The following is a 17636-nucleotide window of genomic DNA, read 5'->3' as shown; positions in this document are numbered from 1 at the left end:
ATCAGTGTTGTATAGTTTAGACCCCTTTCATGCATCTGTCTTCCTAGGACTAAAACATATATGGACTAAAGGAGAGGGGCAAGGCATTCAGAAATGTAAATAATTTTGCAAAGTTATAAAACATCTCAACACAAATAGTCGCAGTGCAAGACGCGCAGTGTGCTCTGTTTTCTGTCTGTCCTCGGTAGCCACAGTGGATAGTACTGGAGTGAGAAACTGGCAGGTCTGGATTCTGTCCACATACACGTTATTCTCATCCTATTTCTCTTTGCTTTGTGAAAAAATCTTTTAAATGAGTCTGCAGCTACATAATGCGTGGCGTGTTTTACTTTTAGTTGTAAACCAATCAACTAGGCAAAAAACATATATTCAAAACAAATATTAAAGCCTTTAATATTCAGAACAAATCTGACTATTTAGAGTTATTCGTTGGCTGTAGACCACTTGTACGTGGTCACATTATATAGGATAGCTGCATCAAAATTGGTAAGTGAAATTGTTCCAATTTAGATTAGCCAATAAGGCCTTCAGAGCTTTCCTATATGTTTGACTTCATCAATTCGAACGATAAATTAATTATTCACACAAGCATGCGATGACAGACTAACAAATAATAGCTTAAGTAAATGCCTATAATTGTAGTCCTAATATTATTATAAATCATTAGACCTATGCCAAGTATTATAGTTTGGATATTGTTTCAATGTAGCCTAATATAAATAAAAGCTATGTGCTATGTTTTATCATATTTTCAACACAATTCTAAGACAGAAATATCGATATGCAATGTAAACGAAAATGTCAGTGAATGAATATGACAATGTTGTATTTTGTTTTTTAAGGATCCCCTTGTAAGTTTTGTTCGTTCGTTTAATAAATGTATGTATGTACATTTATTCGTTTTTTTACGTGTTGTTGTTATTTTATACTCTTACCAAATACTAGGTACGCCTATATCCATTTTATTTAGTTATTGACCGGTAAAAAAAATACTTCACACTAGAAATATACAAATACAATTGTAAATGTCTGTAGAAGTAAGTGTTTAAGTTACAAATGTACACTGTATAGTGTAGCCTATCAATTAGTAATACAGTAAAGCAATCGTTAGCCTATAATTCTGTTATAATCGCCCCCCCATTATCTTATGTGGAAACAGGAAAATAAGATTTGGGTTATCTAAGTGTGTGTGATGATAGGGAGAGTAGCCTAGAGAGAGCGAGAGAGAACGAGAGAGAGAGAGTGTGCTTAAATCGGAAAGTACACTGATAGCAACAGATAATGTGTCATTAATATCAGTATTCCTCTCTATGCTGCTTATCAGTATGTTTTCTTAGCCTATTAAACCAGCCAAAAAGAAACAGTCTCATATGTGCAGGCCTCCACACGCACTGACTCAATCTCTCACTCTACATGCAAGACGCATGCTTTTTCTTCTCCCATTTGTACAATGAGGAAGGCTACAACTATGTTGAGTTCATTATAGTTTCAGTCGGTTACTACTCCATTTTTACACTATTCAATGTGAGCTAAGCTATATGCAAACGATGAACGGATATATGATGAAAACCGGTCTCCTACCTGTACAGAAACTGCATGCAGACGCTCTGAGGGCTGATACCACACTCAAATTATTCTAGCCTAGGCCTACTTCTTATTAAATTTCCCATTGAAATAAAGATGTGTTCATTTCATGTAACATAATACAACATTTCAATAGTTGTTACTTGATAATCTTCTCTAAACTCTAAATACATAGAAGAGTTTGCGCCCTCGCTCCATGCAGTCACCCATCCCATTATCTCGTGACATCACATGGAGGAAAAGAAGCGTCCGCCTTGAGTCCTCCAACAAAACAGAAACTGCATCTCACCAAATCCCCCAACAAGCTAAACAGACACTGCAGGCGAGGCAGAGAGCGCAGGGCAGAGAGACGAGAGCTGTCACTTCACGAAACAAACCAGTCCTCTTTTGCATAACTCCATGAACAAACAACAAGCAAGGCTCAGCAATCATTCAGGCTACTGTAGAGGTTTTCTTTTTTCTTCTTCAAAGAGACGAATAGACCCCCTTTTGGATCCGTTTACTCTTAAAAACCGTCTATCCAAACAAACACCTGCTTGAGGAGTTCTTTATGCTCGGATGAGCCACTTCACCAAGGGACTATAATTCCTACTTCATGTGAACGAATAGGTGCCGATGATAATAATGCTTCCTAGCCCTGTTATTTCTGCCTCCACCACGCCGTTCTCAGTCAAGGACATACTGAAGCAGGAGCTTCAGCAGCAGTCTCAGCAGCAGCGGCTCGCCTCACACGTTGGGCCGCCCCATGAGTGCTCTCACCCGGTGTCGCAGCAGCACCGCTTCGCCCTCCAGTCGCCCCCGTCTTGTATGCTGGCTGGCAGAGACAGGGACAGTCCCAGCCCCGGACTCTTGGAGAGAGAGGCGAGGATGTCCTACCTGGGTAGTCTGACCGTGCAGGAGCGGCTGATGGAGACGGGTCTTGCCGGGGAGATATTCACTTCCCCGGGGCTACAGGGACACTCAGCCGACACCAGCCTGGAAGTTGAGCAGGAGGACATAGACACCAGTAAGTCGGTGATTGATTACCAGCATACATAGTATCCTAACCATTTGATTTTAAAAGAAAGTATTGTATTCTATCTCTATTATGATTGCAGTATTCTAGTTTATCAAGCTCATTTATTAAATCCAATTATAAGATAATACACCCGTATATATATTTTTTTCTCCCATTTAACTAGAGACTACTTCAGTTTAACGATTACAATATTAGCGCCTTTTATAGAAAGCGATAGCTTTATTTTATTTGTCATCTACATACAGGGTTCACCTGTAAATAAATAGGTTTTGAGAAGAAAACGCTCCAAACGACAGCATTTTGACAAATTGTGCATGGCTGAATCACCATATAAAAAATATGAGCAATCCAACATCCTTCGTTTTCAGAAATAATTTAAAGAGTCATGTTGTTTTTCAGATAAATGTACCTACTGCACTGCACTGAAATTAACCTTTAGATAAGACAGAAATTACAAGTAATATTGGGCCAAATGCTTTAATTAGGCCTATATGTTGCATATACCCTAATTATTTAATGCATTTACTCTTTAGGTTGATGTCAGCATTAGTGGGACTTCAAGTGTATTGGGACATTTGTGTTTGAGGGAACTGTACTATGGTAATTTTGCAACCCAATCACAACAAATGTCATTGGGTTTTTGCTAAATGGTTTTGTTGAGTGTGATTTCATTGTAGTGTGTGTGGTCAGGTATCTTAGACAGGGTGACCCGTTGAAACGCATGAAAAAATGCCATACATATGAAACCTTGAGCTAGAATGATAAGGCTGTCGTTCTGTCAACTATAATTCAACAATCTAGCTTTTTAATAACCATTCATGTAAACAGAGTCGCAGGAAGTAGGAGTGCTGAGGGTGCTGCAGCACCCCCTGAGAAAACAGCATTGGATGAAGGCATTAGAAGAAAATAAAAGAAAGGAAACAATTATGTACAAAGGGAGGATAGAAAAGAGGCTCACTTTATGAAAGGGGACAGAATTTGGGGATAGTAGAGGTGTTTCAGGATCCGGTAAAAGCTGTTCAGACTTCTTCAGTTAGATTTTCACCAAGAGCTTGGAATGTCCCCAAATCAATGTTCTAAGGGCATGGAAAGGGTTCAATAAAATGTTATTATATAAAAACAGAGAGTATGTTATCTACAAGCCTGTACAAAGGCTTATTGGTGAGTTCATAACAAGTGTGAGGTGAAGTGGAACACTAATGTATTTCTAATGAGAAAATAGTATCCCAGTTCATATTCTTCTAAAGTGTCCCACCAACACTGAAAGACACACTTTAGCAAAAGTAGGGGTCTGAGGTTGTTTTGGGGGTTTTAGCACACCCTGAATAATAAAAGATCAAGTTGTTTCATCATAAAATTGTAGATAAGACCTTAATTCATTAAAATAAACATCACCTGAGTATGGGTAGACTGATTTTGATTGTCTACATAGTGATCTACCAAAAAGTGTCCGACTTTTGCATATATCACCCTATTTAGACAAGGGGTGGGAAAGTGGTGGCACAGGGCCATTTTGTAGCCCCCCCCCCCCCCAAAAAAATGTGATATTTCAAGTTTCTCTCTTGTTATATCAGTCACTGACAATCACTCAGCCCATGCCAGCTAACATATTTTAGATTGGTAAATTAGTGTAGCCAGCTATCATGGTTGAATTACCAACCCAGGGCCCCCATTGATTTTGTTAGCCACTCTCACTCAGATATCATATTAAAAACTGAAAGCATGTATCTCCATCCTAACTACATTTAACTTAGGGCCCCCAAAAGGCTAGGGCCGGCTCTGACTACATGTGTGGCGGGTATGGATGTGAGTATGCAGAGCCGCGATCCACTGCCGCTATTCATGATGTTGTTCAGATTTCTTGTGGCCTCCACCCCCATCAAAGTTCCCATTAAAATGAATACATATATTTAAAGTAAAACTGGTTTCAAGCCACAGACTACACTAAAACAGCAATATTTGAACAACAAATCATAGGAAGGCCTTATCTGATTTAATTTTCTCTGATAGGCTAAATTTATATTTGTGTCATTGATTAGTAAAGACTCGAGATGCATTTTGAAAATTAGAATAGCTATTTTGTATAGAATGAAAGAATTGATGAATCTGTCGTCAAATATGACTAAAATCTCTCTCCCCTCTCTTTCTGGAGAATCTTGTGGCCTAATAGGAGTGAGGGACTGCGAGGAGTCCACGCAGGTGCACTCGGACTTGGAGAAACCCCCAAAACAGCAAAGGGCCCGGCGGAAACCAAGGGTACTCTTTTCCCAGGCGCAGGTGTTCGAGCTCGAGCGGCGCTTCAGGCAGCAGCGTTACCTATCCGCCCCGGAGAGGGAACACCTGGCCAACACTCTGAAACTGACCTCCACACAGGTCAAAATATGGTTCCAGAACAGGAGGTATAAGTGTAAACGGCAGCGGCAGGACAAGACCCTCGAGATGGCCGGACACCCACACCATCCTCCCCCGCCTAGGAGAGTGGCAGTCCCGGTGCTGGTGCGTGATGGGAAGCCCTGCCTGGCTGGATCTCAGAACTATAATACATCCTACACTGTTGGAGCGGCCAGCCCCTATAGTTATAATGGCTACCCGGCTTACAATAACCCGGTGTATACTAACACTTACTCATGCACGTACTCTAGCCTGCCTGCTCTAGCGCCCAACACTACTGCTAACGCCTTTATGAATATGGGTCTTGGGAACCTGGGCGTGTCGCAATCTCAGGCCCAAACGCCACAGGGAACAGCCTGCCAAGGAACTCTGCAGGGCATTCGGGCCTGGTAGCTGAATGTGTTGATCTTCAGTTGAATAACATTTGCTTTGTTGATCAAGAGTTGATGAAGTTGATAACTAACCTACAGTATTTTGGGATAAGTAAAAACGTATGTGTCCCATGCAGCACAATAAGGATTTATCGTTGAAAGTCGTCATATTGAGACACATTTTGTACAAAGAGATTAGCTGTTTCATCATCAACGGCAAAAACGTGTTTTTAAAAGTTGGACTATTCCAAAGTCACTGTTGGATATAGATAAATACTGTGACAGCATTGTATACTGCCTAAATCCCCATGCGCAATTTGGGATAAACTATTGGGTGCTTATCACTCAGGATGTGAATGGCCTATGCTGGCAAACATTAGCAATGATTATATCTGAGCTCTTTACTTAAAAAATATTACTTTACATGTAGCCTACTACAAAAGGCAAAGGGGTCCTTACCAGTGAAAACATTCAACATCATATCAGAACATCCCTAAATAAAAGATCGAAAATCCATAAGGATTTGTTTTCTGCAGACTTTTGTTAATTTGAGATGTATCATTGTGCACCTGAACAATGCCTGCTGAGTATGTTTTGTTGTTGAGGAAAATAAGCATTTGAGAAATAAAGTGAAACATTTTGGTATCAAAATGAAGGCATATGTTGATTATATTTTCAGAGGGAAAATGCAATTGTGGTATCTTTTGCACTCTCCATCGTAGTTTCGAAAAGAGTTTCGAATGCGGCTGATATGTGTGTGTGTGTGTGTGTGTGTGTGTGTGTGTGTGTGTGTGTGTGTGTGAGAGAGAATGTGATTTTACACCCTATGAAACTTTAGGTGTCTGGTCAAGTTCCTTCAATCCCATTTAGAAAAGGTGTGTTGTGTTTCTACATAAACGCATAAATATGTGCGCACAAATTTCGGATATATTCATGGTGTTTTTAAAATGCTTTGATTGACAGTGGTTGAAACCGTAGGCCTAGCCTACTTTCTGATACTATATGTTCTCATTGTTGGCCATCGAGAAGTGCGCTTTGGTTTTGTACACGTTCTTCAGAAGCGCCCCGCACACCAAGGGCGTTTGGTCTCTGTTGAGCATTTGACAAATTCAGTTCCACATTTTTTTTTTCAGGCCGTCGCTTATGCTGATTATTTGTAATCTAAGGATACAACTAAACTTGAAAATAAAATATCACTGAAAATACATAACGATTAAAGCAAATGCATTTTCTTCATGTTATGCTATGTTGGGCTATACCAAAAATACATGTTTGAGATATGGCTCCAGCATACTGTTCGCCATGGAAGGCCGTTTTCCAGTCGTCGCTTTGGAAGAGCTGAAGAGAGAGGCAGATATAGGAGAGTAGGCCAGAAACACAGACAGACACAGACAAGAGCCAGAACTCAGACAGAATGGAAAATTGAGAATTTAGGCTAGAGAGACGTTATCCAGACAATGCGCTATAATGGTCTGACCGCGCACCCACGGAGGGCCCACAAAGACAGTCTAGGCCTAGGCTAGCATACTATGCTGAACTGATCTCTTATTAATAGCCTAGTATAGAGCCCCACAGTGGAGGTATCTTAATACCCATAAAACCTAGCGGTCAAACAGGAAATGGTACCAGTCGTTTTTCCAACATTCATTTTTTCCCATAGGGTTCTTTAGAAACACTTCTAATAAGGGCAGTGTTTCTTGTAGGCTTACCCTGGCATGACGATTTGTTAACCATGTAAATCTCTCTCTGACAAGGTGACTTTTATCAACATATTCGGTTCTATTTACGCTCAGATTTGAAAATGCTAGTTAGTTTCTAATTTAATACTATGTAAGACTACAAATCCCTGCAAGCTCCTGCACATTATTTCTAGCAGACACCTTTGCTAACAGGTATTGTTTCAATTTAAAACTTGAACAACAGTTCACAGAATTCTACATCTAAAGACATTTAGCCAATTTATTCATTACTACATTTAGCTAACATTAGATAGTTAATCCAGAGATTCTTACCTTGCCTTGATTTGTCAGTCTCGTCCAGATCATCATGGCATTTGTAGTTCTTTATGATAGCCACATTAGCAGCTAATTAGCATTTCATTTGGGGCGGGGGTAAATACAGACATATATAAAGAGATTTACACGGTTATCAAACTTCCCGTCAGGGTAAGTCTACACAAAACACAGCCCTTATTAAGTGTTTATAAAAACCCCTATGGGAAAAATAAATGGTGGTTTAATGGGTTCACATTCAAAAAGATAAAGCTTACTTCATTATTACATTTTTTAAATTATTTTCACTGCATCAAGGATAGCCTACAGAGCCGTTTCGGCTTTACAGCCTTCTTCAGTGTGTAGGTACAATATTCTTTGAATTCAAAACAGCATTTGTAGAGAACAACCGATGAGCAGCAGGTGCTTCAAATTAGGGTTGTCACTCATCTGCAAATCAGGGATGTGGCTTTTCTGGTCTACCTGTACACAAATTAGTCACAAAGAAATACATAATTATATGGTATGGGAGCGGGCACCAAGGGCATCTCACAAATCAACCATCCCAGGTGTCCGCTCACCTGAATACCTCATATCAATTCATTAGATAACCCACCACAAAGAACATCAAGCACAACCGTTCATACATTTCTGGGGCCAGCTCATAAACAATATGCAAAGTCTGATATGGAGAGTGTTCTTGTATAACAGCCTAAATGTGGCTTATATGAAGGAGATGAAATCTAATTCTTAATTTTAACCATGTGGAGACAAGCTCTCATAGTTTCACTGCAGAATTAGACGTTCATCCACGTTCTATAAACGTAAAATGTCGAAGTTGCTCCAAACGTCAAATGTTGATGTCCTTTTGTTTCTCCTACTGCTCAATATCATTCCATTTCTCCAAATGTCAAATTTCGAAGTCCAAGGTTAAGTTAAGGGACTCACTCATTGCAAATGGTTAAGGTAAGGGTTAAGGTTTGGGATAGGGTTAAAACCAAAATTTAAAAAAACAGTGTCCACGACTGGGATCAACACACAACATTCTGATCCAGAGTCATGGGGTTAGACATGGGATGACTCATGGGGTGATAGTGCTCCCTGTTGCCCCTATTGGCCGGTTTTGAAGGCATTTCCCTCAGGGCATCATAGACGTCTAATTTCAATGTCAGTCTTGAACAACCTGGCTGGTCTAGGAATGGCATGAGTGGCGAGGGGAAAACTGAAAGCTACCTGTTATTAGCAGAGAGGTTTGGAACTCTCTTTCTTATTGGTCTATTAATGAATTTACCAACTGTCTTTTCAAACAGCTCTTACACTAAAAAGGGCACTATCATATTTTTCACAATTTCACAGTATTATTCCAACCTCATAGTGTGTAAATATATGACTGCACCAGGCCTTTAACCCGTGAAACTGAAATTAGACTGATTTGCCTTCATTCGATTTGTCATTGGATGAAGGCCTAAACCAATCAGAAACACTGATTACATAGTTGGGTTGCCACTTTTTCCACTACTTTTGCCTTTGAGGACATGTCACTGTGTTCTCATGGTAACTTCCATCCAACTTTCCACCTATAAAATGGGAAACATCCAACTGGGCACACACTGGTTGAATCAAGGTTATTTCCATGTCATTTCAACGAAATTACGTTGAACCAATGTGGATAAGACATTGGATTGATGTCTGTGCCCAGTGGGATGGTCTTCCGTCACAGTCCCCAAATAAACGATGATGTTCAATGGGACGAGAGTGTGGCATGGTTTGGGTTTACAATGGAGGAATTCATATAACTTTGATCTCTAGGTCTCCATATCACTGGCGCTCATTACAGACAGCTAACCGTTTTAAACAAACGGCCTGCCTCTCTCTATAGGCCTACACAGGACTGATCCGATACGAAGACGCCAATAATGGAGATGAATAGAAACGTAAACAGTGTTTGTGTCCAGTGATAGGCCGCTTCCCCTTGGCTACTGCACTGCCGGGAGAGGATACCTGTGTCAGGGTAAGTGGCAGAGAGACGCTAAAGTAAATAGAGATGGCGACAGGAGGGCGATGCCTGAGGACGCGGTATGTGTATGTGTGTGTGTGTGTGTGTGTGCGTGCACGTGTGTGTGGAGAGTAAGTGCCACAGCCGTGATTGCTATCTATTGCTGTCAAAGATTGCAGCTCATCCAAAAGGCGCACGGCGTTAACAGAGTTTCCTAAAACAGACTCCCAGGGCTACAGAGAACAAATGCCAAGTATAGAGTAGACCTATAGACAGCTATAGGCCTAGCGGAGGAACTTAAATATTGATAGCCCACCTTACTCTCTCATCCTGGTCTACCCGAGCAGCAGCAGCTGTCAGCGGGGTTGGGGAATGACAGAGATGTGCTCCGGATCCCCGGATGGAAAGAGGAGAGGCACATATAAACATGTCTAGGCTGTTAATGACATTATATAGGCCTATGTAGGCTATATGTTTGCAATATCTATGCTTCTGAGAAAATGTGAATCATACAGTATTTTAGGAGATTGTGATGAGGCTGAAAAAGTAATTCGTCATTATGCATAGAAGCCTACAATAGCTAGCCTACAAAGATCCTGTAATACAGGCTACCATGAACACCTGTAGGTTTGCTTAATAGAATTTCCATGACTTCTTCTCCAGACATGTTTTGACACCTCAGGGCTGTGTGTTCTCTGTAGTCAGAGCAGTGAGAAAGAGAGACCTCTCTGTTTAGTCAGGGGACGAAAACAAAACACAACCAAGGAGCAAGAACACTCACCTGTCATCACATAATCACATCATCTCATAAATGAAAGGTAGGCTCGAAAGTTGCACAATATGGACAGAGAGGGAGGTGTGTGCGTGTGTGTGTGCGTGCGGAGGAGGACTGCGAGTTGCTGCGCATAAAGGTAATGTGTGTACTTAGGTAGACTATTTTAAATTTGGTTATTGAGCTTTTGTTTTTTAAAAGCTCTATTGTGTAAAAAGGCACTCAAGACTAGGCTAATGACAGAAAAATCTAATTCACAAAAAAATATATACAACTGAAAATGTAGGACAAAAAAATCCCAAGAAAGTAAGAACAATGGAATGTCTCAATAAATGCATCAAACATGAAACATTATTAAAATAATGTGTAGTGACGTCTTATGTAAACAGTTTCCAACAATTATTGTATTTAGAGGATATATAGGAAACCCTAATTATGTCATTTGAGATCCTGATTGCAGGGTTGTCGCGATCATATTCAGATTATTATTGTTCTATTGTGAAGATCAGCTCTGTGTTGGAACCACTCGTCAAGGCGCAGGGCTGTATTTCCATACTCTCTCAAACCCATGTTATGACTGAGCCATTTTACTGAGTGTGGTAATCATTACTACCACAGGGCGGCGCTACTTACTCATTAACTAACTAACATTGACAGCAAATTAGATGAAGGTGAGCGGATTACTTCAAGAATGTAGGCTATTATATTCCAGGGCAATGATCCTCTAAGTCTTCCCTTTTCCAAATCAGTTTGCTATGGTTGCCAGAAGAGCTGCTGTAAGATGGAGGATGGTGTTCTTTCTGTTGCTGAAATGTTCTAGCTTCTAAATCACCTGTCAAACTCATTCCAAGGAGGGCCGAGTGTCTGCAGGATTTTACTCCACCCTTGTACTTGATTGATTAATTAAGGTCACCAATTAGTAAGGAACGCCCCTCGCCTGATTGTCTAGGTCTTAATTGAAAGGAAAAAACAAAAACGTGCAGATGGCATTGAGGAGTACACCACATCAGTCACTGGCTTCATCAATAAGTGCATCGATGACGTCGTCCCCACAGTGACCGTACGTACATACCCCAACCAGAAACCATGGATTACAGGCAACATCTGCACTGAGCTAAAGGGTAGAGCTGCTGCTTTCAAGGAGTGGGACTCTAGCCCGGACGACTGTACTCCCTGTTCACTCATGACTGCACGGCCAGGCACGACTCCAACACCATCATTAAATTTGCCGATGACACAACAGTGGTAGGCCTGATCACCGACAACAACGAAACAGCTTATAGGGAGGAGGTCAGAGACTTGGCCGTGTGGTGCCAGGACAACAACCTCTCCATCAATGTGATCAAGACAAAGGAGATGATCGTGGACTACAGGTTGAGAGCTTCAAGTTCCTTGGTGTCTACATCACCAACAAACTAACATGGTCCAAGCACACCATGAATGTCATGAAGTGGGCATGACAAAATGTATTACCCCTCAGGAGACTGAAAAGATTTGGCATGGGTCCTCAGATCCTCAAAAGGTTCTACAGCTGCACCATCGAGAGCATCCTGACTGGTTGCATCACTGCCTGGTATGGCAATTGCTCGGGCTCCGACCGTAAGGCACTAAGAGGGTAGTACGAACGACCCAGTACATCACTGGGGCCAAGCTTCCTGCCATCCAGGACCTCTATACCAGGCGGTCAGAGGAAGGCCCTAAAAATTGTCAAAGACTCCAGCCACCCTAGTCATAGACTGTTCTCTCTGCCACCACATGACAAACAGCTTCTACCCGCAAGCCATAAGACTCCTGAACATCTAGTCATATGGCTACCCAGACTATTTGCATTGCCCCCCCCCCACCACTGCCACTCTCTGTTGTCATCTATAGATAGTCACTTTAGTTAACTCTGCCTACATGTACACACTACCTCAACTAACCGGTGCCCCCGCACATTGACTCTGTACCGACACCCCTCTGTATATATTGTTATTTTTTTACTGCTGCTCTTTAATTACTTGTTACTTTTACCTCTTATTCTTATCCGTATTTTTTTTTAACTGCACTGTTGGTTAGGGGCTCATAAGTATGCATTTCACTGTAAGGTCTAAAACTGTTGTATTCGGCGCATGTGACTAATAACATTTGAATTGATATGATTATAAGAAATCCCGCTATGCCTTCCGACGAACCATCAAACAGGCAAAGTGTCAATACAGGACTAAGATTGAATCGTACTACACTGGCTCCGACGCTCGTCGGATGTGGCAGGGCTTACAAATTATTACGGACTACAAAGGGAAACCCAGCCGCGAGCTGCCCAGAGACATGAGCCTACAAGACGAGCTAAATGACTTCTATGCTCGCTTCGAGGCAAGCAATACTGAAGCATGTATGAGAGTATAAACTGTTCAGGACGACTGTGTGATCGCGCTCTCCATAGCCGATGTGAGTAAGAACTTTAAACAGGTCAACATTCACAAGGCCACAGGGCCAGACGGATTACCAGGACGTGTACTCCGAGCATGTACTGACCAACTGGCAAGTGTCTTCACTAACATTTTCAACCTGTCCCTGACCGAGCCTGTAATACTAACATATTTCAAGCAGACCACCATAGTCCCTGTGCCCAAGAACACCAAGGTAACCTGCCTAAATGACTACAGACCCGTAGCCCTCACGTCTGTAGCCATGAAGTGCTTTGAAAGGGTGGTCATGGCTCACATCAACACCATTATCCCAGAAACCCTTGACCCAGTCCAATTTGCATACCGCCGCAACAGATCCACAGATGATGCAATCTCTATTGCACTCCACAGTGCCCTTTACAACCTGGACAAAAGGAACACCTGTGTGCTTTTCATTGACTACAGCTCAGCGTTCAACACCATAGTGCCCTCAAAGCTCATCGCTAAGCTAAGGACCCTGGTACTAAACACCTCCCTCTTCAATTGGATCCTGGACTTCCTGACGGGCTGCCCCCAGGTGATAAGGGTAGGGAACCTCACATCTACCACACTGATCCTCAACATAGGGGCCCCTCAGGTGTGCGTGCTCAATCCCCTCCTGTACTCCCTGTTCACTCATGACTATATGGCCAAGCACAACTCCAACACCATCATTAAGTTTGCCGATGACACAACAGTGGTAGGCCTGATCATCGACAACGATGACACAGCCTATAGGGAGGAGGTCAGAGACCTGGCAGTGTGGTGCCAGAATAACAACCTCTCCCTCGAAGTGATCAAGACAAAGGAGATGATTGTGGACTACAGGAAAATGAGGACCGAGCACGCCCCCATTCTCATCAACGGGGCTGTAATGGAGCAGGTTGAGAGCTTCAAGTTCCTTGGTGTCCACATCACCAACAAACTATCATGGTCCAAACACACCAAGACAGTTGTGAAGAGGGAATGACAACACATATTCTCCCTCAGGAGACTGAAAAGATTTGGCATGGGTCCTCAGATCCTCAAAAGATTCTACAGCTGCACCATCGAGAGCATCCTGACTGGTTGCATCACCACCTGGTATGGAAACTCCTTGGCCTCCAACCGCAAGGTACTACAGAGGATAGTGCGTACGGCCCAGTACATCACTGGCATCCAGGACCTCTATACCAGGCAGTGTCAGAGGAAGACCCGAAAAATTGCCAATGACTCCAGCCACCCTAGTCATAGACTGTTCTCTCTGCTTCCGCACGGCAAGTGGTACCGGAGTGCCAACTTTAAGTCCAAAAGGCTTCTTAACCTCTTCTACCCCCAAGCCATAAGACTTCTGAACAGCTAATCAAATGGCTACCCATACTATTTGCATTGTCCCATTTTTAGCTGCTACTACTCTCTGTTTATTATCTATGCATAGTCACTTTACCTCTACCTACATGTACATATTACCTGTGTCCTCGCACATTGACACTGTATCGGTATCCCCTCGCTACTGTTATTTTATTGTTGCTCTTTAAGTATTTGTTATTTTTCTATTTTGTTATTATTATTTTTTTACTTCAGTTTATTTTAGTAAATACTTTCTTAACAATTATTTTTCTTAAAACGGCATTGTTGGTTAAGGCTTGTAAGTAAGCATTTCACGGTACCTGTTGTATTCCGCGCATGTGACAAATAAAATGTGTTTTGATTTGATTTGAAACTCGGCCCTTCTTGGAATGAGTTTGACACCCCTGTTCAAAATCAATGGCAGTCACTTTACAATTCACCTTCACATTTCTCTAAAATCGCAAGCTAATTGAGGTGCTCATTGGTTTCTCCATTCCTTTCTTCACTTGACCATAACTAAGCTATGTTGTTGTTAGGCCTACTATCTGTAAACAATCTGCAGACAAAAGTCTTCTTAATAGTTATACATCGCAAGTTCCTCTGATAACAAAAGTTATTAAGGCCTAAATGTTCTGCCCATTCCTTCTGCAAATACAGGCAATGCCACACCTGCGAAAACCATGAGGGTAATCAGGCTTCACTCACTTTACAAACACTGACTTACAGTATATAGGTCAACTACATTCACCTGACATTTGATCCGTTATGTACACAAGTAAACTTTAAATAGTACTTTGATTGAACAGTCATTTCGCTGAAAGTTTCGCAGCGTTTGATCCATGGGACATGCATAGCCTACTGTTTAGGCCATTTTAGGCATTATTTTAGCTTCAAATCCACATCAAGGCAAAAGCACAGGAAAGGTGATTAGGAAACTGGACGGAAGGGCGCAGCACACATTTGTGGACAAAAATTATAAACAAAATACAATATATGCCAGCTCCCTGTTTTAGTGTCAGCATCTTTACTAAATTTAATGTAGGCTAATATTGAAATGCGTAGGCCTATGCAATTCCTATAGTGTGGATAGCCTATTAGGCCTGAGGAGGTGAGGCTATAGCGCCCGACGGTCTCCACGTCCATTGTTATTGATCCTTCATAACACATTAAAACAAGATAAGAGTAGGCTACACAAATACAATGTTCTTAGATCTTGCAGAGCTCCGCGAGCCAATAGCCCATCACAGATTGCCCTCAACAAAATCACCCCAACTGCAGACCTTTCCCATAACTGTTGACGGTCACTACTTTCTCCTCATTCCGATAACAACTGTTGTCAAACTGAAACATGCGTTTAAAAGGTCTGAATTTGTGCTACCTTCATCCCTCATAGTCCATAACACTTATACAATCACTGCAGGCTTTTCCTCCTTGTCTTCAAATGACGCAAGTTTATCCTATTTATCTCTCCGTCTTCAAATAAAGTCAAGTGCTTGAAGGATAGACATACAGGGCAAGGCGGTCTGGGGCGGAGATAACTAGGTCAGACAGCCAATCAGCGCAGGCTTCAGTGGCAGTAGTGAGAGTTGTAGTGCAGACATGACATCTAATGACACCTCTGCTGTTGATTAGACCAGCGGCTGTTTCACCGCAATTAAATCACCTCGGGAGAATATCGAGAGAGAAGAGCAACGGACAACCCAATCAATACCTGTAGAGTTTAGACTTTTGAGGGGTCTCTGGATGGGGGTCGCACGACTTTAGAGAGCGGGTTGCGAGAGTAGCCTAACAAAACTTCGGTTGTGATAAAAAATTGGTTTTGCGTAAATGTTATCATGGCGCTGGGCTGCTCCTCTTTCTCCATCAAGGACATCCTCACCCGGGGACGTGACGCACGAGAAAACATTCCAACTTCACGGGATCTGACAGAACTCTGCACGTTAAAGCTGGCCTCCATCAACCAGGACCGGCAAACAGAGAGCAGGGATGGGAGCTTGAGGGGCCCCGGTTCATCCACTTCGGATTGCAGTGACGAGCACAACGGGGATGAGATGGAGATGAAACACATCCGCCAAGGAAGTATTAGTTCCTCTCCTGGTTTGGGAGACATCAGGAACCCTACGTCCGAGTCCGGTAGTGAAGAGTCCACGGGGGAGGAGGCGGAATACATGGCATGCAAAAAAGGTACTTCGCCCTCTGACTGTCTAAGATTATTTATATCGACCATGAATCTAAATGCAATTCTAAACTGGTGGTTCGAGCCCTGAATGCGGATTGGCTGAAAGCCGTATTCCACGGGTGTGACAAAACATTACTTTTTACTGTTCCAATTATGTTGGTAAGCAATAAGCAATAAGCAATAGCAATAAGTCACCTCGGGGGTTTGTGGTATATGGTCAATATATATAGGCCTAATAGTAAAATTATTTTGTGGAAACACGCTGTGTCCTGGAGAGATATAGACTGGCTAGCCAACGTCATTGCTATTTGAAAAATAAAGAGGTCGCCTGTTTGCCAAATAACCACAAGAGCTTTTACTTTTCTCTTTCCTCCAATACAGACATAAACAACAAACAACCCAGTCTGGATCAGGACAAACAGAGGGAGGAAGAGGAGAATGAGAGGGAGAGTAGTTACAGCACCGTGGGCCAATCCATATCTGTTAACAAGAAGCGCTCCCGTGCGGCCTTCACCCACACGCAGGTCTACGAGCTAGAGCGTCGGTTTAACTTGCAGCGCTATCTGTCCGGTCCCGAACGGGCGAACTTGGCGGGCGCCCTGAAGCTCACGGAAACCCAGGTGAAAATCTGGTTCCAGAACCGGAGATATAAGACCAAACGGCGGCAGATGGCGGCCGAAATGGCCGCTTGTATATCCTCTACACCAGCCACACTGGCTAAGAAAGTGGCGGTGAAGATCCTGGTTCGAGACGATCAGAGACAGTACCGAGGGGACGAGCTGCCTAGTCCGCCTGCTCTGCCACTCTATCCGGCCTACCAATATGGATACAACCCCTACATGTACTGCTTCCAGCCATGGATCTCTAGCAATGCGCTTTGTGGGGGGATGCATTGACACAATGGTGTAGCTCCAATTCCTCATGACATTCATTCACTTTATGGACTTACTAAAAGATGACAAAGACACTGGATAACCAGACGACATTTCTACATGCGTCTATGTGTAGCTAAATACTTTCTTTATTCTCTATTGGAGAGTGAGGTCATTTCAAAGCACAGGGAGCTTTTTGATACTGTATACCTGCAAGGCAAATGGGCCTATAGACATTACACTGACAACATTGATGGATACAGCAAAGTGTAGTAGCCTAGATAACAATATTGGAATTATTACGCAGGAATGTGCATCGAGTTTAATTGTATAGCCAACTAATAACCAAATAAAGCTTAAAAACTAGTTGGGAGTCATCATTATCCTAATGTCATTGTTTACACACACACACACACACACAAAGTTGATAACTGATTATAAAACAGGAAAGGGGTACATTCAACGGTGTCTTCCGCATTTAACCTAACCCCTCTAAATCAGAGAGGAGTGCGGGGCTGCCATAATCGACGCCCGGGGAACAGTGGGTTAACTGCCTTGCTCAGGGGCAGAAGGACAGATTTTTACCTTGTCAGCTCAGGGATTCAATCAAGCAACCTTTCGTTACTTGCCCAACGATATAACCACTAGGCTGCATGAGGAATATAGGTTAATTTAGGATTATGAAACAATGTTGGCTAATATCA

At 42.4% G+C, this 17636-nt stretch overlaps 2 protein-coding genes across 2 annotated transcripts; both read left to right on the top strand.

Annotated features, from left to right (window-relative positions):
- Positions 1–1889: 1889 nt before the first annotated feature.
- On the top strand, positions 1890–6019 carry LOC106612940 (homeobox protein Nkx-2.5). Its single transcript, XM_014214626.2, has 2 exons — positions 1890–2590; positions 4755–6019. Exons 1-2 carry the CDS (start codon positions 2200–2202, stop codon positions 5384–5386), a joined length of 1023 nt encoding a protein of 340 aa, XP_014070101.1. The 5' UTR covers positions 1890–2199; the 3' UTR covers positions 5387–6019.
- A 9432-nt stretch (positions 6020–15451) lies between these two features.
- Positions 15452–17298, top strand: nkx3.3 (NK3 homeobox 3). Its single transcript, XM_014215926.2, has 2 exons — positions 15452–16065; positions 16442–17298. The coding sequence occupies exons 1-2, from the start codon at positions 15717–15719 to the stop codon at positions 16954–16956; spliced, it is 864 nt and encodes a 287-aa protein (XP_014071401.1). The 5' UTR covers positions 15452–15716; the 3' UTR covers positions 16957–17298.
- The last annotated feature ends 338 nt before the right edge of the window (positions 17299–17636 follow it).

This window comes from Salmo salar, chromosome ssa01 (genome assembly GCF_905237065.1).
Source record: "Salmo salar chromosome ssa01, Ssal_v3.1, whole genome shotgun sequence".
Taxonomy (NCBI): domain Eukaryota; kingdom Metazoa; phylum Chordata; class Actinopteri; order Salmoniformes; family Salmonidae; genus Salmo; species Salmo salar.
Note: the sequence above shows the minus strand (reverse complement) of the source record. Positions and strands in the feature narration are given on the sequence as shown.